The following is a 21,440-nucleotide window of genomic DNA, read 5'->3' as shown; positions in this document are numbered from 1 at the left end:
CAGTGAGCACAGGTGGTGCCCGGGCTGCCCTCAACAGCCCCACGCAGGGGTGCCCACGTTCCGCCTGCTTTCTGGCTTTATCTACCGCAAACAGAACTGCTGTGGGCACCTCACACACACCTCTTCGCACGTTTGCAGAAGGAGGCCTGTAAGATAAGTTCTTAGGAGCAGACTGACCACGTTCTAGCGGGGGCACGTTTGGGGTTTTGATGGATGTCCCCAGATCTCCCTCCAACAAGCCTGCGCTAAGTTATACTCCCTCCAACGGTGTGGAAGAGTTTTAAACGCCATCTCAGGAGAAATGTCCTGATTGCAAGCCTTCCCAGTCCCTGAAATGAGCCGTAGAAGGAAATTTCATTAATCCTCCCTGCAGTGTTTCAAGGACAGCTCGAGTGGCAGTTGGCTGTCTCGTGGAGTGTGTGGTCCGGGTCGGAGAGAACCTCCCAGCCTGGGATTCCGGTCCAGGCCTCTCTGAGGGCAAGGTGCACTTTGCCCCGCCCACCCAAGCTGGCCCTGCGAGGCTGCTCCACTAAAGATCTGAAGCCCTGTTCAGGGGTCAGACCTGCCACTCACCAGGGGGCCCCACGTTCTGCCACTGCCCCACACGCCACTCTGGAGTCCCAGCCAGTCAAGAGGTGTCTGCCCTCTGGCCTCTGAGGACTGGCTGAGGGCTCAGAACGGTGTCCCTGATGAGAGCCTTCCGCTGCAGGTGCGCACTCGGGCACCCGAGTCTCTCCCAGGTCAGCCCCTCGGCATCCACACGACTGGGCCGGAACCCCCTGTTTGAGTCTGGGCGCCGGCTACACAGTTAGAGACAGCAGTCTGACCAGATGGCTGTCACTCCGACGTCAGCAACAGGTGTGGAGAGTTCCCAAAACTACCTGCGGCCGCAGTCATTTGCTGGAAGGACTCGGGGAACCCTCCGAGGGCTGTGACAGCCACGGTGATGGCAGATTACAGGGAAAGACTGCAGATTAAAACTGCCGAGGGGAGACCCTGGGGCAGGGTCCAGGGGGGTCCACCTGTGAGCTGCCGTTGGCCCCGTGGAGTCGTGGGCATGTTACTCCCCCAGCACGGATGTGTGACAATACACACAGCGTCCTGCCAGCCGGGGAAACTCACGTGGGCCTGGCATCCAGAGTCGTTACTAGAGGTCGGTCTCGAGTCCTGCCCACGTGGCTGACCTCTGGTGTCAGCCCCCGGGGAGGCAGAACTGACACCACTTGGCCCAGGGCCCCCGTCACATTGCTGTCCGGTGGCGAAAGCTCCCAGGCCAACAAAGGCCTGGGCACTCCTGTGGGGCAGGACATCCCGAGGCCTGGACATCCCCTCCCCGTGGCTGAGGGCCCAGACCCGGCCTTTCTCTGGGTGATATTGCCTCTTCTCCACAATTCCCTGCAGGGCTCCCGCAGAGACAGCACAGCTGGCTCACACACACCACCCCACCACCACCACTCAGCAGACAATAGCTGGTGCATAGGCCCCACCACACCCTGGGGACAGGGAGAGGAAGTGCTTCCCGCTGACACAGCCGTGGGGAGACTGCCCACACACTCCCTGAACTCCCGGGTGAGCCGGGAGCCCCCCCACGAGCCTGCTCCGACCTGGGCAGGACAGATGCCCTGAAAGTGACTGTCCATACAGCCCTGCCCTGCGACTCAGCAGCCGCTCAGGGATCTCTTCAAGTTGCAGGGCCTTTTTTAAGAGGACTGTGAGCAAGAGGTTCTGCAGGTCCTGGCAGAGTGGCAGGTCCGTCCTCCTCCGAGGGGCTGGGAAGAAGTGACCAGCATGGGGTCCCTAGTGTGGGTCGGAGAGGTCGGCTGTAGAGGGCCGGGGGGTGGAATGAGCGTGTGTGTGCACACTCAGGTCTCCCGCGTGTGCCCACCGATGGTGCGTCTGGTCCTCCCCTGGTCTGGAGAACAGACACGGGTGCCTATGTGAACGCAGACCCCTCTGAGGGCCGGCCGTCTCCGCAGCACTGCGTACCACTCGTGTTTGCGTCCCTGGCGTTAAAATGTTGGTGCAGGTGGGAAGCCGAGGTTAGCCCAATCCCGGGGCCAGAACTGAACCAGAGGGAGGCAAAGAGCCCCCTTGCCCCCTCCTCCCCGAGGAGGGCTCCGGAGAAGGGCAGAGCTGGAAGAGCTCTGAATAAGTGTTTCTAAACTGAGTGTTAACTAGTAGCATTGGCCGAATCGTTACCCCGAACTCCGAAGTCACGCCCAAGTCCCTGTGTCTAACTCACAGTCACCACGTCCTCCGCGCTGAGGGCTCATTGTCATGTGACTTGGACCTGACTCCCCTGCATTGCTATGGCAACATCCTTCCTCTCGCCTCTGCTTAAATACAGTGCAATACTTAAGTCTCATTTAATTACTTTCTCTTTTAAGGGCAGATACTTAGAATATAACTTTTTGAAAGGCAAAATCCATGTCTGTACGTAAAATTGTCTCTTCCCCCGAGACGGATGTGCATCAGTAACAGAACGGTCTGCGCTGGCATCTGTTTACTGCTGGAAGGAGCCTTGACTCCGCTAATACATTCGCATGCACCGGAACAGCGGCAACAAAAAGCCATCCACAAAAAGACAGTCAAAGAGATGCAATCAGGCCTTGATGGCTGCGCTCCCACAGACCTCAGAAAACAGTCAGGAGCGGAAGGATTGCGGCCTTAGTTTTACGAAGCTTCTTATAAATCAATTTTTAAGGTAATTTTATCCCATTCAATGAGGTAAATTTGATTTCTGCAGCCCGTGTTCATGTTCCAGAAAACAACCCGCACTTTGTTCTGTGATTACGTGATGCCTATTATTTTAGCCTGGAGACATTATTTTATTACGGAGCCAGGTTCTCCCCCGAGCCAGACTCACGGGCTGGTAACGTGTGAGGGGCTCGGAGTGGAGCTGGGATGCGCCCCGCAGCCCCGCGCGTCCTTGAAGGGCTGCCGCACACCCCTTGCGCCCAGTGAGCCCCTCAGTGGTGGCTCTGCCTCCGGAAGCAGTGAGGGAGCACGGACACAGAGGTAAATGACTGTGTTAGGGACTCACGCGTCGGGTCTGGGATGGGCCTGCAGGTCAGGGCTCTCCCATCTCTGCCTCTGGTCCTCCGAGTCAAGTATTCAGTGCGCCCTGGCCCCAGGGAGGCAGCTGGGAGGAGGAGGCGGGGTGGGGAGAGGGGGAACCAGTTCTCTGCCTCCCCACCCCTCACCTCGCTTTGGCCCACGTGACTGGCGACATTCAGGTGGATGGGAACGCAGGAGGTGGGGTCATCAGCAGTCAAACCCAGAGAACCAGAAGACCACCCCTGCAGGAATCTCTGCTCACGCCTCGCGCAGGGGCCCAGCGATGCCAGGCCCTGGCCCGGGCGCTGCAGACACAGCGCGCTCAGAGCCCTGCCCGCCCCGTGGAGCACTGGTTCCCATGTGGGGAGACAGGCGCAAAGGAGGTGGGCACAAAGAACAGTGCGCGAAATGGTAGTGAGCGCCAGACAGAAATAAAGCAGGAAGGAAGGTGGGGGTGCAGAAAGGGCGGCAGATAACATTGAGCAGACTTGAAGGAGGGGAGCAAGCCAGACCTTTGGGGAGGAGGGCAGGTCAGTGCAACAGGAGGGGCCACTGTGCTGGAGTGGAATGACAAGGGCGAGTGGAAGGAGTCGGGCTGGCAGAGGGGACAGGCAGGCCACCCCTGCATACCCTCTAGTCTGTGGCTCTGGGCGAGGAGGGGTGTGGTCTGGCTGCTGTCCCTGAGGAGGGAAGACAGCACCTTGGCCCCAGGAGTAGCTGTGGAGGTGGTGAGGGAAGGTCAGACTCTGAAGGAGAGACAGGACTGGGCTTTTGTTGGGTTCCACGCTTTCAGGGGGTTCCGAGGGATAAACAAGGCCGTATGTGCCGGTTAGCAGAGTTAGCCCTTACAGACTGTGGCATTGCTCTGCAGCTGCCCTGGGGGAGCCTCGGCCTGGCCTCGGGCACTTCTCAGCCCAGGAATGCTGTGGTGCTGTGACCCCACAACCCCCACGGCGGTGAGGACAAGCAGGGGGCACCGAGGCCCGTGAGGAAGTGCTCTGGGCGCAAGGGCTGAGGAGGGCATCGGGGAGGGGGAATGAAGGCCCCAGCGGGCACCAGCCTCCCTGGGTGCAGCTCGGGGCTGCCCTGTGGGACAGAGTCTGCCCTGGAACCCACCGATGAGGTGGTATGGGGGGCTCCCAAGGTGGGGGCTGCACCCAGCTTCCCAGCACTCTTTCAAGATGCTGCCCTGCCACTGGAACTCCAGCGAAGTATATTTTCCTCCAGACTTAGGTTTTTGACCCAGGAAATAGCTCAGACCGGAAATGTGTCGGCCCCAGAACTGACTAACCATTGCCTTTCATAAGCAACTCAGGTATGAACCTTTTATGGCTCTGTTATGACACAGGACAAATCAGCTATCTGGTATTTTATTTTTATTATTGCAGCTTCCCCGGAGGGATAGGAGTGGGGCTTTTAGAAGCAGAGAGATTTTCAGAGGAAGCGCACAGGATCCCTGCAGCCCTCTCCGAGAGTTCCCTCCACTGGGGGCGCTGTTGGGTGCTTCACCCCTGAATGCGAGGTGCTGGCATCCTCTCCATCCTCCTGCCCCTGCCCTGACCCAAGTCTCTCTCTGAGCCCGCACCCCCTCTCTGGGCTCATGAATTGCACAGAAAGCATCTTTGAAGGACTCGTGAGGCTTGTGGCTGGGCTTGGGAGCGTGAGCAAGACAGGGGCCAGTGTTTCGGGAGCAGGAGCACGAACAGAACAAGGACCAGGAGCTGTCCTTGGACAACCCTTGTGCCCCACTGGCTGGTGGCTTTTCCTCCCTCCAGCCACCCGATTGCCCCTGTGGGCAAAGGCCAAGGGCAATGGCAGGAGGGGTGGTTTGGTGTTGGCTCCACGTGGTCAGGGGGAGTTTTGCAGCTTCAGCTGACAACGGCAAGAGCACCACCCCCATGCCTGTCATGCTCCCCACGATGGGAAAGGTATTCACAGACCCTCTCCTGCACATCTCCCACCACCTCAGGAGGCAGGCAGGGCGCCACTTCCAGGTGCAGCCACCGCTGGCAGAGGGACGCGGGAATGTCGGGTCCGTGACAGAGTTCAAGCTGAAACCCGAGCCTCCTGCGCTGGGCCCTGTCACCTCGCAGCCCGCACGGCACAGCCCTGGGAGCCAGGCCCTCCTGTCCCCTCAGCTCTGAGCCCCACGCCTCAGAGATGCGTGGTAGCTGAGGCCACGCCAGGTGAAGGGTCCCCCCGGAACACCAGTGATTCCATCCCCAGCACATCTGCAGACGGGCCTGGACGGGGCCGCACCGCGTGGTTCTGCTGGAGAGAACGCAGCTGACCGAAAGGCCCTGGGGGGCGCTTTGTGCCCAGGTTTGCACAGGGGCCTCTGACCAGCCCAAAGCCCCTCCCGCCCACACGAGGCCAACAGGAGCCCACAGTGAGACCTGCGGGGCCAGAGGGATGAGGCTTGCAGGCCATTTCCCCTGGAACACACACACACACACACACACACACACACACACACACACACACACACCCAGCCCTCCTGGCTCTCTTTAATGCCCTGCCCTCTGGGGTCGGTTCCCCATTGTCCTCAGAGTCTTATTTCCCCTCCCCGGGGGGTCACCCAGATGTCTGCCAGCTGCCTGAAGTTATTTTGGTATCAAGGTGGGGTGTAAACCCAAGTGGAGCAAACTCCGGCCCACAGGCCAAATCTATCCTGCCGCCTACTTTCTTTAAATAACATTTCCTTGGCATGTAGTGACACTGGTTAACTTATGTGTCGTTATGGCTATTTTCACGCTACGAGGCAGAGCTGAGTAGTCAATGAGAACCCCGAAGCCCTCAAAGCCAAAACAAGTTGCAGTCTGGCCCTTTAAGAAGTTTGCCTACACTAACCGAGGCACCCTCCTGGAACGGTGGGCGAGAGCCCAGGAAACCCACCAATAAACAGCAGGGCAGGGGAGCCCAACTGGTAGAACCTGAGAGGGAGCTCGTGGGGGAAGGTGTTCAGGCTCCGCCTCCCAGAGAAGGTGAACGAGGCCTTAAGTGAGTGCACAGGGTCGGGGCGAGCGCCACGGGACAGGGGTGCAGTTCCCACGGGAGGCTCTGTGGAGCAGGGGCACCGGCAGGAAGGGAGTCTCCCGAAGTGGTGGCATTTCTGTTTTCCTGGAAACCGGGAGACCAGGCGGCCCCTCCCCCTGCTCAGCAGAGAGGCCCACCTCGCTGTCTTTCTTGCCCTGCGCAGGACTTCGGAGAGGACGACTCCCTCTACATCACCAAAGTGACCACCGTCCACATGGGCAATTACACCTGCCACGCCTCCGGCCACGAGGAGCTCTTCCAGACCCACGTCCTGCAGGTGAATGGTTAGTAAGTGGCTCCGTGCATGTCGTCCCCTCAAAGCATCCCCCAAATGCTGCTCAGAACAGCGGCCCCCCTCCTGTAGTCTGCTTGACGAAATACCCGACCCCAAACTCTCCATCTCTCTCATGAGTGAAGGGGAGCAGTAGGGAAAGGGCAACGCCCACAACGAATTTCCGTGGCTTCACCAAAGCCCTCTCTGAGGCACCGAATCCTGGGGCAGGGGGTGAGTCGTGGAGGCCGCTCGCGCTCAGCGGCTGAGGCTCCGGCAGTGCCGCTACAGGGGACGTGGTGGCCATGGCAAGCTGCCCCGTGTGGTCTGGGCTCCAGTGAGACGCACACGCTGTCTGAAACCCACCCCCACTTCCAGGCAGTGTGGACGCAGGTCACTTGTCCAGTCGGGAGGCACTGTTCCCTCCCCCAGGCTGGCTCCCACCTCCCTCGCTGAGAAGCTCAATGAGCCTCAGCTGGGCACAGCCGAGACCGCACCTGAGCAGGCCTGTGAGGCTCCGCGCTCTCCCAGTCCCCGTGCTGCCCGGACCCCGGGGGACAGCACCCATAAGCACAGCAGCCTATGGTTTCCGAGCACTCGCCCCGGCCCGTCTTCTGCTTACATGTCGAAGGGATACCCCCAGTGGGCATATTCTAACCCACGTTATGGGTGAGTCTCTAGGTAAGGTCACTGCCTGGGGCCACTGGCAGGTGCTGTTCTAGACCCAGGGCCGGCACTCTGCACCCCCCGCCCAGCCACACCAGCCACACCAGCCACGAGAACCAACAAGCCGTGGTCTCCCCTCGGTGGTAGGGTGGATCAGCACCCCAAGGAAATCAGACTCGTTCAGCCAACCCCAGGTGGGTGCATTCCTGTCACCCGGCAGGTCCGAGCAGCAGCTGGTGCGTCGGGACAGTGTGGCAGCCCCGCACCCTCTGAGCCAGCTGGTGCTCGGAGATACAGAGGGCAAGGTGTCAGGAACGAGCTCAATTCCGCTCACCTCTGGGATCCACAGGGACAAGCCATTTAAGGACGCCTGGGAGAGCTCAGCTTGCCTGTGCATTTACCCTATAGGATGTTTTAGGGATTTTTATACTCATACTTGCTAAGCTGTATTTTATTAGTATTTCCCTTGAGCTGGGATATACTTAATCCTTTTGGGTTTTGTGGCTGTGCTTGCTGGCTTGAATCCAAGCCTACAGTGTAGTGTCTGGGTTTCACCAGAAATAACCCACAGGTTCTTAGTTATGACAGCCGCTGGGTGAGCCAGCCCAGGCTGGGATTCAGAGGCCCGGGGGATGTGCAGCTGGCAGGCCGTGTCTGGGCCTCTCCCCCGGCAGGGGCAGGACGGTGCTCTGCAGCGTGCAGAGGGCCTTCTGGCCTAAAACAAGCAAGGGGTGCCCAGCATGGTACGACGCTGGGGACTGTTTGGTTCCAGAACAGCTCCATGTGGTTTTCCCCGGGTCCTCGGGGGCCTCAGACAAGCCTGGGAAAGGGAAATCAGCCCACATGCCCAGATCCTCAGTTCGGTCCTTCATGTCCCACCCACGCTTCACAGAACCAAGCTTGAGCTTTGTCCCCTGTATTCCCTCCAAAGCAGACCTGTGAGGAGGGGAGGGGAGCCACCTGCCCTGCGGCTCACAGGTGAGAGCCTCTACAGGTGAGCCTGGGGCTTCTGGCGGAAACGCTGTGGTCTTAAATGCCTCCAAACATGAAGTGGCAAGTCCACGGTGCCAGGAGGGTCCTTCTGCCCCGAGTTCCCCCAGAATTCTGAGACTGAGCTCATGATGCAGATGAGCTGGTTCCGCACTGCCAGTTCGAGTCCAGGAGCAAAGCCCAGGCCCTCGTGGTGCGGTGTGGTGCAGCTGGCTCACAGTGGACCAAGCAGCTGGCACTGGAGAACGCTGCTCAAGCCCTCCCCCCACCCCCACCCCCACCGTTCTTCCCTCTACGTCCCCCTTCCCCCTTCCCTCACTCTCCCTTTCCCTCCCTCTCACCTCCTACATCCCCACCCTATTCCCAAGCCCCCACTTGCCCAGCAATTGCTCAGTCTCCCCAGAAGAGGCTAGCTACTCTTGGCTCTGGGGAAGTCGAAACAGAGCAAAACCTTCCCAAAGAGAGGCTGTCTGAGGTCCGTTTCCTAATTGCTCGGAGATTTCCGACTTCTCTTCCTGCCACAATACTATCAGTAGAATTGGAGGAAGCCTGATGGGACCCCTTTGTGATCAGTTTTCCACCTCATTAGTCGGCTCACTGTACTCGGCTCCCAGACATCTGGGCCAGGCCATTCAGGTGGCCCTAGCTTCGGGAGCCCCCAAGGTCCCGGGCTGGGCTGACTCCCAGGCACTTGGGGGTGGCATTCAGGTCCATTCACCAGCTCCCCTCACGGGAGCAACGTGCTAATGTAGGCCAGCTGTTGCCTTCCGGGGACACAAGCCCCCTGCCTGCTGGCCTGGGAACAAGACAGGAGGTGTTCGAAGTGCTCCGGAAGTTAAGTTTGCCCGGCAGGCCGAGAGGGAAACGAGTGTCTGCGTGGGGCGGTGGGAAGTTGTTGCTGAAAGCAGAACGCTGTGAGGCCACAACTACAGCAGCGACACCTGCCAAACACCTGCTGACTACCTGCCGTGCCCCGTCCTGGGTCAGATGAGGGGCCTGGGGCTCAGGGGCCGTGAACGATTTGCCCAGTGCCCCCGGCCCTACAGTTAGGACCTGCAGACAAAGCTGAGGCTCTTAACCCCTGCCCTCCCCTCCCTGTGGGGGCCTGGTGTTGCTGCCCTTGGAGGATCCAGATGTGGGATGCAGGGGCAGTCAGCCAGCAGGTCACGGTAGAGCTGCTGTGAGTGTTACCGAACGGAAGGGGTCCATTTGCCTGTGTGCACCAGAGCCCGATAAGACACACACAGGATTGGCAAAGAAGAAAGTAAAGGTTTATTTAAGGAAGTGGCATCAAGCCTGGAGACACGGGTGAGCTAGTGTGCTAACCTGGCCTCCTGATGGCTTCTGGGGGATGGGTTACATGGGGGGAATCATTAATGGTGGCAGCTAAGGGAGTTAGGGCCGTGGGCTCTCCTGACGGTCAGGGTCAAGGTGCAGGGTAGTCGATCATTGAGTGTGGTCCTGACGTCAGCCATGGAGTTAAGCTGTCTGGTTTTGCAAGAAGGCGGTTGGCGGGGTTAGTCCGCCTTCATGGGTCTGGGGCTGAAACACAACAGAGGCCAAGATGTTATCTTTACTTGGGCAGAAACTCTTCTCTTGCTGAACACACCTGAGCCTTTGTGCTTTACGACAGTTTGACGCTGACCAGGGCCTGGCTGTGCGGAGGGCTCAGCGGTTCGGGGCGTGGTTGTGCGGCGCACACAGGTGGGAGACCTGACCAGGGGAGGCCAGTAAGTGCGGTGCTATTGGACTCAACAGAGCTGGCTGCGATTAAGGACCAGGTCATACGGAAGAGCTGAAGTTTCCGTGAGGCTACATGGGCTGCACACCATGAGGGACAGGGGACAGGACCCTGCCTCATCTGTCTCTGTCCCAGTGCTGAGCTCAGACCTGATCAGAAAGAGCTGGCCCTGCCCTCGGCAGGGCTGACGCTGCTGAGCCGAGTGGCTTGGTGTCGTCCAGCTCCGGGTGGGGCTTAGCAGATCCCTGGGCAGACTCCCGACGCTGTTCACGTTCCAGGAGGCTGGGTCAGTGCGGAGTGCCTACAGAGGCGGCGGGCACTGGGGCTTTGCAGGCCGTGGCGTGGTGCCCCAGGGGGTAACTTTCGGGCAGGTGCCCCTGGGAAGGCTGAGCAGGCGCTGCTGGAGCTCAGGACAGAAGGAACGCTGCGTTTCTAAGGAGCCCTCCAGGAAGGTGCGAACGCAGTGACAAATTCATCTGTGGGCTGTGCTCCTTCCCGCTGTCCATCCGAAGCTCCATAGGTGGCCCTGAGCAGCTCGGGTAGAATTCGGCGCAGTTCTCCCGCAGGGCTGTTGGAAGTCCCCTTTGGGCCCCGCTTGGCCTGGCAGACGGCCTGGGGCTCACTCTGGGGCAGTGCCTCGGGCACACAGACAGAGCGGTGTTCTGTGTCCGGTGCTCCAGCTGGGGTCTCCTCAGAGCAAAGACGGGAAGGGGAATGATGAGAGAGGAGATGGGGTGGCACTCAGAAGATTCAAGTGAACGGCAGGTGTGCTGGGGAGTTAACGGGTGGCCTGTGGGCCCAAGAGACAGAGACAGCACTCCTGGGAACAGGAGCAGGAGCTGGGCTGGGCGCTGTTCCATCCTAGGCACAGGGCAGACCCAAGCTGGCAACACCTCCGCCAGAGAGTCAAGGCATGAACACTAAGCCAGACAGACCCGGGTTCAAGTCCCGGTGCCGGTACTTCCTTGCAGTATAGGCCGAGGCAAATAAACTCACCTGTAAAAATTAGAACAACAGTGCCACCTCCTGCCCTATAGTCTGATGAGATATGATATGTGGAACATGCCTGGCACCGATACAGTTCAAAGTCCAAGGCAGGATAGACTGGGGGAAATTGGGGGTTGTCTCAAGCTATATTTAACCGCTGTTGGCAGACACAGGTGGTTGGAGCTGGCGCCCCCTCAGAGAGCCTCCAACCCATTACACAGATGGGAAAATCAAGACCCTCGGAAATTTGCCAAACCGGGAATAAAATGCAGACCTACAGACCTCTTCTCCCCGGAGCTGCCCCCCTCCCTGGCGGCAAGAGCGGGACCCCAAATACGGGCTGGGCTGCCATCTCCTGGAACCTCTCCGTCCGGAACTGCCTCGACCAGGCTGGCCAAAGGAGTCCCTTCCAGGAAACCACAGCCTCTTGCAAGCTGTTCGTGTAACCTCCCCATGGACCAAGCCTCCCAGAGACGAGGCCCCAACACTGACGTGATTTATAACTCCACGTAAGCCGCCCGCATTGCTTTCATTGGAAGGAGCAAGAACTCCAGACATAGATGATTAATCCGTTAAATTAAAAACACCCTCCCCCTCCCCACAGTTCAGACAAGGAGCGATTCATCCCCCCCAAACACAACGATCAGCTCCTGAATCTGTTCGTTTGTCCTACATGGTGCTTTTGTGAACGTGCCTCGTTCTTACTCAGGGTGCATTCATGCCGCCTTCCGCCTCCGATGCTTCCCAAAGAAAACGGGCTTTGCGTTACGAACTCAGACATTTTCATGGGAAGGTTTTGCAAATTAAAAAAGAAAGCTGAAGGTGTTTACCCAGGACATAGTAATTTGCAATGATTTTTAGTATCAAATTACACAAAAGAAGAGGGCAAATCTGGCAGAAGAAAACCAGTGGGGTCTTGGCCTCCTGGCTGTCAGAGAGCCGGTCCCACCCCACCTCCCCTGGCAGGCGGCCGCTTGCTCCACCCCTCACAGGGAAAACTTCAGGATTTCTTCCCACAGGGCCCTGTCCAAGTGGGGTTCAAGGGCACTGGGGCCCTTGATGTCTCCCTGTCCTGGCAGGGGCTGGGTCCACAGCTCAGGCTCCAGGAGGAGGCATGGATTCTGCCCACCATGAACAGGAGCTGCTCAGAGCCTGGGGCCTGTCCCACCCCGAGGCCTGTCCCACCCCTCGGCACTCGGGAAGGGGACAGTTTGGTCCTGGAGGCCGTAGGTGAGCTCCCACCCAGGTGATGGGGAAATCCTTCTGTTTAACATCCTCATTCTAGTTTCTGCTTAGCAAGCTGTCAGGTCAGGGCCAGGGGAGCTGCTCAGGGGAGCCCCTTGGTGCTGCCTTGGGTTTGCTCTCCCCCAACAAGGCCCGGGGTCCCCACTGGCTGCACTGGGCCCAGGGGGCCAAGGATTGTCTGCAGTGCCCCTTCCACTTTGGGCCTGGCTGCACCCCTTCTGTGTCCCCCACATCAACCCCTCAGGAAAAACGGGCAGCTTGAGCCACTGGGGCACAGAGGGGCAACAGCAGCATCCTGCCCCGTGAGGCTACACCCCATGCTTACAGAGTCGTGTGTGCTGGGTCCTGCTCCCCGCCCTCCACGCCCCTACCCTGTGAACGCCTCTCAGTTCCCCCAACACTCCTGGCCTCTTGACTCCCAGCCGCACACTGTCTGTTCCCTGGCTGAGAATGCTCTTCCTGCCCCCTCTTTACTGCCAGCTCCCCCTTATCCTTCAGATCTCAGTGTCGACATCACTCCATTCATTCAACAAAGATTTACGGAGTTTCTTTTACCTGCCGCTCGCCGGGCAGGGCACTAGAAACAGCAGCAAACAGACCAAACCCCTGTCTGTGTGGTGCGTGTCCGAGGGTGAAAAGGATCGAGGAAGAAATTTTAACAGCTGCAGGGGAGCAGGAGAGTCAGATGCAAGGTGGGCATCTCAGGACGGCAAGTGATGAAGGCCTGACTGAAAAGGTCACATCAGTGTCAACCTGGTGGGAAAGTCGAAGGTGCCTCCAAAGGACGTGGTCTGAGCAACCGAGTGGAGGGGCCGTCTCCGCAGACGAGCACGGGGCAGAGGTCGGGGTGCGTGCGGAGTGGCGTGCAGCCCCTGGGTGTCCAAGACTGGAGTCGGAGGGCGAGGCTTGGCTGGAGAGGTACATTTCAGATGCCTCGTAGGGTGGACGGTAGGTATTAAAGTCAGTGGCCCAGAGGACAAATCACGGAAGGAGCGAGTGAGGAAAGAGAGCGTCCTACAAACAACCCAGCAGCATTTGGAGCCTGGGAGCTGAGACAGTCAACAAGGAAGACAGAGGACAAGCCACCAAGATGGGAAGACAGGAGCATGGAGTCTGGGGGCCAGAGAGGAGGAGTGGTCAGCTGGGCCACATGCTCAGGCGAGGACGGGGACGGGGGCCTGGCCACCGGCTCAGGGTCGGCTCTGGGGCCATGGAACGTGGAGCTGAACGGTTTCCACAGTGTGATGGGGCAAAGCCGGCCTGGAACTGGCTCAGCGGGAATCGGGACAGAGGCCGGAGCCGTTGAGGATGGTCAGCTCTTCAGGGTGTTTTCAAGGAGAGAAAAGGGACAGAGTTGGGGAGAGAAGTCAGGATAAAGAGAAGTTGTGGGTTTTGTTGTTTTTTTTCAAGATGGAAATTAACAGCATTTCATGGGCCGAGAGGGAAGATCCTACGTGAAGTGGGAAAGAGGTGGGGGAGAGAGCGGTGCTCACATCCTGGAGCAGGTGAGAGAGGGGCGACCGGGGCGTGAGGCTGGCATGACGTGAAACCCCAAACTGGAGAAGGGAAGACCAGTGGTCTGCCGTGGCAGTGAGGACCCGGGACAACGCCTGCCACCACCCAGCCCAGTGGCGGGCGAGGGGAGGGAGTACAAACTCCACTTCGGCGGCTGCAGGAGAAGCAGGGTCATCGGGCTTCCGGAGTGCGAAGGAACAGTCGTGGGAGGGTTTGAGGATAGAGGACAGTTTGCTGAGGCTGGAACGTGAGCTCCAGAAGGCACACGGAAGGTCTGGGGGTGCGGGAGGCCCCAGAGGCCTCAGCTTCTGGCGGAGACTCACACAAGCCTGAATAAAGGGCCCGAGGGAGGGTGTCCTGGCGCCCCCAGGTGGCGGTCGGGCCAGAGCGGGGAGGGGCATTGGGAGGTGGCCATGCCGAGGCCCCCTCTTTAGTCCTGCTGAGGGGGGGGGGACGCAGGCCAGAGGAGGAGTGGCCTCAGCCCTCAGGACCACCCTACACGTCTCCACGTCCCAGCGTCTGGGGCTGTCACGCTTTGTAGTACCTGGTATGGGAAATGACAGCCGTCACTCTCGGCTTTCAGAATCTCCCCAGCTGTTTTCATGTATTTTTCCTTGTGGATAAAGTTTAGAATCGTTCTGCCAAGACCCATTTAATTGGAATGAGGTTAAGTGGATGGCTTAATTTGGCATATCTTGTTTGTGAACAACAGTAAATCTTCCAATCCAAGAACACATCTCCTCGGCTGTTCCAGCCTTTTTTGTGACGTCCGCGTGATTTTACAGTTTTCTTCGTTCAGCCGATCTGGTTGCTGCTGGTTTGTAAGCAAGCTATTAATTTGGTGTGTCTCGGCGCTGGCCGCTTTATTCGCTTATTCACCCTAACCGCCGTTTGGTTCGTTCTCTGGGGCACATCCAGGTAAAATATCACGTTTCTCCATGGTTTCAATATTTGCACCTCGCACTCCTTGCCTTCCGTGGGCAATAATGGCCCGTGTAATGTTGCCTCCCCCCGTCCTTCCCCCTCTGATTTAATGCCTCGCTGTTCTGAAAAGAACGGCACCGTTTCTTCTTTTTATAGAGATATTCTTCACTGTGGGAAGAAAATATTCTGTGCTTATTGAGGTTTTTCCCTCAAGAAATGGATTCTGAATTTTTTTCAACTCCCCTTTCAGTGCTCACAAGTGTCCCTTCTTTGCTGACTGCTTTTGACTTCGGGCGTGATTCCTTGTAAATTTCCCAACAGCTCGCCTGCCATTGAAACGTATTCTTCTTGGTCACAGGATGTTCTTTTAACCGTGCCAGCTGTGATCAGCTCCTGCTTTACTCGGGAGTTTGGTGCATCTATCCCTAAGCGAGTTAGGCCTGTGGTCAAGTTTTGTGCTCTCTGGCTGGTTTTGGTGCCCAGGTTATACTAACTTCGTGGTGTGGTTTGGAACATGACCCCATGTGGTAGGCTCTGAGGAGTGTGCCGCTTGTGGAGCTGACTGAGTCACGCTCTGATGTGGTGTAAAACTTGCCTCTGGGTGTGTTTGTTCTGGCGCCCCTTCGAAGGGACTCCAGTGCAGGTCAATGTCAGGTGCTACCTGTGACCAGCTTTGGGCTACCTGTTGGGAGCTACAAAGTGACCCACCGTTTGTGGCTGCATCTGCTGGACCTGGGTGTGTGTGGGAAGGGCCAAGCTGTGGGCCAAGGCTGGTTTCCACCAGCAACAACCCAGGGGAAGGTCAGCAAATGGCCCAAAGTACCACCTCCACCTGCCAGCTGCCCGTTAGGCTCAGTCCCTGGAAGCGCCTCTGGGGGGCATGCCAGTAGCACAAGGCAGGCTCTCAGTGAGTCGCCAGGTAGAGGCAAATGGTGTTCATCAGACTGATACCGATTCAAAGTCAGTGCCAGTGCCGGGTCTAAAGCCACTCGGCAAAAGTCAAAGCCTTTATGCTTTGACCTTAGGCCTGCTACCACCACCAGGCACCCACGGACTTTGTTGGGTGGGGTCTCACGGAGTCATCGGAGTGAGGCCAGCAGAGTTTATCGGGCCCAAAGAGACCACGGTTTGGCCAGTAAAGGGAGGGCACCACACGGGCACAGTGGCATCAGCCAGATGCGCAAGGGAAAAATACCCCCGCCCTTACAGCCGCATCACCCAGTCTCTCCCTGTTCATCTCTGCCTCCCCAAGTCCATCCAGACCTCCTGGAGAGCCTTCCGGGAAAGTCTTCACCGTGGGCCCAGACTGGCAGCAGCCAGCTGACTGCTCTGCAAGGGGCAAGCTCAGCAGGGCAGGGCCACCAGGAGCAGGGAGGGCGAGGCTAGTGGGTCTCCCATGGGGCGGGGGCAGGCAGCACCTATCAGGTGGGAGGGGAGCAATGGCCCTTGCCTTCAAGCCATACAGTTCAGTCCCTGACAGCCCCTGACTTCACCCGGACCTCCTCCAGAGCCCTCCAAGAAAGTCCACACCACATGCCCAAGCAGGTGACTCCTCCACAGGGCATGAGTTCCACCGGGTGGGCGACAGGGAGTCAGGAGGCTGGGGCTGGTGTGTTCCCCCAGGCTGATGCCGTATGGAGGGGAGTGCTTGACCCAGGAAAGATGGCATCTGTGGGCCGTTTGGGAGAGGGACTCAGCACAGGGACTCTGGCAGCTGTCCCTTCGGCTCTCTCCCCACAGCCACACAACCCAGTCTCTCCTCACACAACTCCAGTCTGCTCCCAGCCACTGGCCCTGCACCGCAGCCCAGGGTGAGTGGCCACGCGTGAGATTTGGTGCGCTGACCCTCTAAGAGCGTGTCTGGGTCTCTAGCAGACTCCTGTCTCTCCCTGGCACAGAGAATCCCCGCCGATTTTCACAGCCAGGTGTTATGTGGACTCCTCTTCTTAGCTCCGATGCTCTGGGCTGGGGGGTCCAGCATGGGGTTCAGACCCCACACTCGTCAGGGAGACCTTCGTTGCTAAGATATCCCTCCTGATTCTCAACCACTGCATGGGGGTGCAGGGCCAGCCCTGTTTGTGTCTCTGCCTTCCTACAAGTCTCCATGTGGCTTCTGTAAACTCTTGGTTATTTCTTTTGTTCATCTAGTCTTCAGTGGGTTATTCAGGCTCATTGTTCTATAATTTAGTTGCGATTCCAGTTTAGTCCTGGGAGGGGTGAGTGTGGCTTCCACCTACTCTGCCGCCATCTCGGAGTGGGGTGGTTTCTGTTGTTGGACGGCAGGAGCTTCCACAGAAGCAGCTGCCCAGCTCAGGAAGAACCTGTCTCCACCGTTCCGAAAGAAGTGCGACGCTTTTGTTCTGTTCAGTTTAACATCCAGGTGCCTTTACATAAGCTCTCACAATCCCTTTTTGGAAGTCCGGAGAGCAAAATGCATGAATAAGGAAGAGCCCCTCAATTCCACTGAAAATGGTAATTACTTTATTTCCTGGGCCCAACGCTAGGGGTAGGATGCAAGTCCCTCCAGACAGTCTTTACTTCCTCCAGGTACCTCCCCACACACAGCCCAGGTAAGAGAGGCCTGTGCTCTGTGGAGGGTGACACCTGGCCCACGCACGCACGCTCACCTGGTGAGCAGGCCAGGCCACACGCCAGCCCCAGGGCTGACTGCCAGGGCCCAAGGCTGAGTCAAGAGTTCAGGAGGACGCACCTGCCTTTCCCCGTGTTCCGGGGGATGAGAAAAGTGGAGAAATAACAATGACCAATGGAAAATCGATGGGCTTCCCGTGAGCAGCGACACAGCGAGTCGCCTGCCAGTCAGCACGCGTCAGCAGCTTTGAGAAGCACTTCCTGCAAGAAATTCGGCCTCCGCCCAATGACTTCCAATAACAGAAATAATACATCTGAATTTTAGTCATTCAGAAATAAATGTCAGCGGCGCTTGCTCTTTACATGTAGCAGCTGAACCGCATTAAATATTTGGGTGTCTTTCTGATCATACTTGGAATAACGGTGAAAGCATGAACCACAGGGCACGACGCCTGGCGCGTTTGTTGCCTGCGACCCATTCTATAGCTTTCTTCGGGGCTCCAGTTGCTCCACAGGATGATTGTAAGCTGCTTACAAAGAGAAGCCCGGCGTTGCCTCCCGGCTCACCTCCCCGCAGCAGGGTTTCGGGGTTGGACCGCAGGCCCGAGGCCAGTGGGGCCTTCTCTGACCGGCGCCGGTTCTCACCCACAGTGCCCCCAGTCATCCGTGTCTACCCGGAGACCCAGGCCCAGGAGCCGGGGGTGGCGGCCAGCCTGAGGTGCCACGCGGAGGGCATCCCCATGCCCAGGATCACATGGCTGAAAAATGGCATGGATGTCTCCACCCAGATGTCCAAACAGCTCTCCCTTTTAGGTAAGAACCGTCCTCAGTGTCCCTGGGCTGCTCCCCTTAAGTTCAAGCCGACTCTGTCCCCAGGAATGGAAGGGAGGGGGTGATTTGTTTCTAAATCAGCCGTGTTGGGAGCGAACAAACGTCTCCCCCAATTTCTCTGCTCTCTGGGCTCACACAAGCCTTGTAGGCTTTCTACGTACGATGACGAGAAGCTGCCGGCCAGGTCCCAGGTCCCCCGCAGTTCATTTCAGATGTTCTGGCCCCTGCTGGGTGTGTGTCCAGGAGGCTGGCCACCCTCGGCCCTGCTGAGGGGCTGTGTTTTTAACAACAACATTCAGTAGCCCTATGAAGAGAAAGGGGAGGGAGGGAGGGAGGGAGGGAGTGCGGTCCCAGCTAAGCAGGCCGCCCTGAGCACTGTCCTTTCTGCAGCCAACGGGAGCGAGCTCCACATCGGCAGCGTTCGGTATGAGGACACAGGGGCGTACACCTGCATTGCCAAAAACGAAGTGGGCGTGGATGAAGACATCTCCTCACTCTTCATTGAAGACTCGGCGAGGAAGACCCGTGAGTCCGCTCTTGCCTTTGAGCTCTGCACTGAGCTGCCTGGGATGTGTTGCGTGGCGGGGAGGGGAGTAGCTGAACAGGGCCAAAGCTGCCGACCACGAGCCCCTGAAGACAGGGTAACACTCTTGTCCTTCTGTGCTCAAACCTGGGGAGCAGACCTTGCCTGGCCACCCAGACGACTGTGGGAACGTAGACAGAGGGGCTCTCTGGCCAGCAGGCAGAGCCTAGGAGCACCAGGGAGCTCACATGTCCTGGCCCCAGTTCTGCCTCCTACTTTCTGCGTAACTGGAACCTCTGCCCTCACCTACAGAAGTTCTCATGCTGTCCGCCCCCAGTCCTGCTGTCCCACTGTGGCCCAGGAACTGGACCGTGCACGCCTGCCTTTACTCCAAGGGTCATAGCCCACCTGTGTGCTGAGGGTGCTCTCCCTTGTGACCACTTCCAGCAGTGGGTCTGCTGGTGTGGTTTCAAGGACGTGGGTATTGGTTGGACACAGTCTCATTCCGTGGGTCAAAGACTCCGAGCTGAGTCTTTTTCAGCCAGGGAGGTAATGAGAAGTGTTTCAGACCAGGAGGATCCCAGCTGAAAATCAGCGCCCTCCAGGCAGGCGTCCGCCAGGTCTGAGAGCGCTGTCGCTCCCTCTGCGTCATCCATGCAAGCGAGGAATCCCGTTAGCTTCTGTGCTCCTGGACCTGATTTCAAGGGTTCCTTCAGGATTGAAAGGGTCCTCAGGCTGGGAGCATGTGTCCATGTGCTCAGCGCCCCCAGGTCGATGGTGGGGACGGTGAGCGTGGGGATCGGGTGCAGCATGGGCTGGACAGCACGTGTTCACGGACTGAGCGCTGCAGAGAAGGTTCTCACGCCGCTTTCTTCTTTTTCCTTCCCTCATCGGTTCCGCTCTCCCGCTTCTCCGCGGCTGCAGTGGCAAACATCCTCTGGCGCGAGGAAGGTACCGAGCCGACTTGTGCTGTGGCATGCCTGTGCCCACGTGTGTCTGTAGTTCCCGAAGGGGCCCCCTTTCCGCGAGCTGCCAAGCGGTCCCCACAAGTGGGGTTCACATGCCAAATCGAATGGTGGGGGGAGGTCCATGTCAAACTCAGTGGTGCACACTGAGAAGCAGATTTAAAACATACGGGCATCTTTAGCGGTCACTCGTGCATTGGAATTGAGCAATGGGAAGTTTCCATTCCAACCCGACTGAAACCTCCCTGAAGGGGACACTCAGCAGGGTTCCCGGTCGGAGCTGGGCCGTAAGCTTCTTTCCCAGTAGCTGATGTTGGTGTTAGGGTTTAGTGTGTACTCTGAGGAAATCCTGAAGAAAAAAGCTACTATGATTCCTATAAATATATATTTACGTGTACATGTTGAACACACTTTTTAAATTTGCATTTATCAAACAATATTTCGACACTAGGTTGGACTGTACAAAATTGCCATTGTCGTACATCAAATATGGCCTAACACGGACAATGTCGTGCGCTTCAAAACCAGCAGGCTCAAAAGGCGGGGGAGGGGGGCTGCCTAGAGCGCCTGGGTCACCGCTTGGGGTGACGTGCATGCGTGCACCCACCCTAACACTGAACCCTCCGCCAGAGCCAGGTCCAGCCCGTAAGGTGGTCCCCACTCTGGGGGGCAGAGGGGACTGTGAGCAGCCGCAGAAGGCACTCTGCGATTTCAGGGTTAAGCACAAAAATCCCCCTCTTTAAAAATCAGCATATTTCCCTGCTCATTTCACCTCCAGAATGTCGCGTGGTGTTACCCACAGTCTGGTACACGCACACACACACTCAGCACAGCTTCCTGACACCACCAGACACTGAGGCTTACACAGCAAGGCTGGAAGCGAAACAAAGGCCCAGCCGGGAAAAGTGGGGAATTGCTGCCAATAGGCTTCAGGAATCATGGGAAGAACAAGTCCCAGCAACAGTTGCTATGCATGGACAGTTGTCCCTTGATGCCGCCGGGCCCTAGCTCCCAGGCCACGATGCACACAGCTTTCCCTCTCTCTCTTTAAGAGGTGGTGTTTGCTGAGGCGAGGTTACAACAAAGGGACCCACAGGGTGCCCAAGGCCCTGCGGCGTGTGAAATGCAGCTAGAGGCCCACTTAGGACCCTCGCTGCCTGAGGGCTGCCAGGTGCTGCACTAGCATCAGACCACCTAGAAGCGAACAAACCCCATCGCCTGGGGCAACCAGCCGCTGGCACCCTTCCCTGCCAACACTCAAGGCCTGGGGACAGGGAAATGCTGAGGCAAAAACAAAGAGGCCAGGGGGCCACCAGCACTCACACCTCCAGGAGAAACGAGCTGATGAGAGCCAGCAGAAGCAAAGGAAGCTCCTTCCTGCCCCCTAAGGAGAAGCTGAGCTCAGACAGAACCTTCCAGGGGGCTGAATCAGGAGCCTAGGCCTCCTGGGAAGTTGCTTGTTTGTTGTGGAGTATTTGTCTAGTCTCATGTTCCACAACCAACTGCGAGCCAGGCACTGTGCTCAGCCCGAACCGTAGCTACAGCTGCAAACCCCACGGAGATCCTATTAGACCTTCAATCTCACGTTGGTGCTTCCAGTCATCGATTTTCTGAGAAGCCCCAGGAGGCTGTTCCTGGGGCCTGTAGTTGTGCAAGGGCTTTGCGCCGCTGGGGCACCTAGGTTTGAGGGAGGGGTTTGCCAGGTGAGAGTGTATGGAAGCGGAGGTCCTGCAGGGGGCTGATGTGAGGCTCTCGTGGGTGGACGGCTTCATCAGGCTCTTGGGGACGGGCTGCCCAGCACCCAGGTCCCATCGGGAGCTATGCAGAGACTGGCAGGAAATACCAGCTTCTGAGAGGTGGGTGTCAAGCTGTTCATCCCCTGGCAGGGGCCCTGCCGCCCGGAGCCCCTCTCCGCACAGAACCAGAGTCAGTTGAGGCTGTGTCACGTCACGGGGGCAGTGGCCTCCGTCCCACTAGGAGCCGCAGACACCGGTGCCGTCAGCAGGGGCCTGCAGAGGCACTGGGAGCAAATGGAATGGTGGCTCCTATCTGCCTGTCTGTGTGCCACCTCCCTAAAAATGTACGCAATCAATTACAGCA

At 58.1% G+C, this 21,440-nt stretch overlaps 1 protein-coding gene across 1 annotated transcript in view; it reads left to right on the top strand.

Annotated features, from left to right (window-relative positions):
- Positions 1 to 21,440, top strand: part of FSTL4 (follistatin like 4) — a 331,311-nt gene that overhangs the window by 291,292 nt on the left and 18,579 nt on the right. The window contains exons 8-11 of the mRNA XM_053912698.1: positions 6,257 to 6,377; positions 17,673 to 17,834; positions 18,243 to 18,377; positions 19,300 to 19,326. Of these exons, the coding sequence (XP_053768673.1) occupies positions 6,257 to 6,377; positions 17,673 to 17,834; positions 18,243 to 18,377; positions 19,300 to 19,326 (445 nt within the window). The remainder of the gene's footprint in view (positions 1 to 6,256; positions 6,378 to 17,672; positions 17,835 to 18,242; positions 18,378 to 19,299; positions 19,327 to 21,440) is intronic.

This window comes from Desmodus rotundus, chromosome 10, assembly GCF_022682495.2.
Source record: "Desmodus rotundus isolate HL8 chromosome 10, HLdesRot8A.1, whole genome shotgun sequence".
Taxonomy (NCBI): domain Eukaryota; kingdom Metazoa; phylum Chordata; class Mammalia; order Chiroptera; family Phyllostomidae; genus Desmodus; species Desmodus rotundus.
The sequence above is the reverse complement of the archived record's forward strand: the minus strand, read 5'-3'. Positions and strand labels throughout refer to the sequence as shown.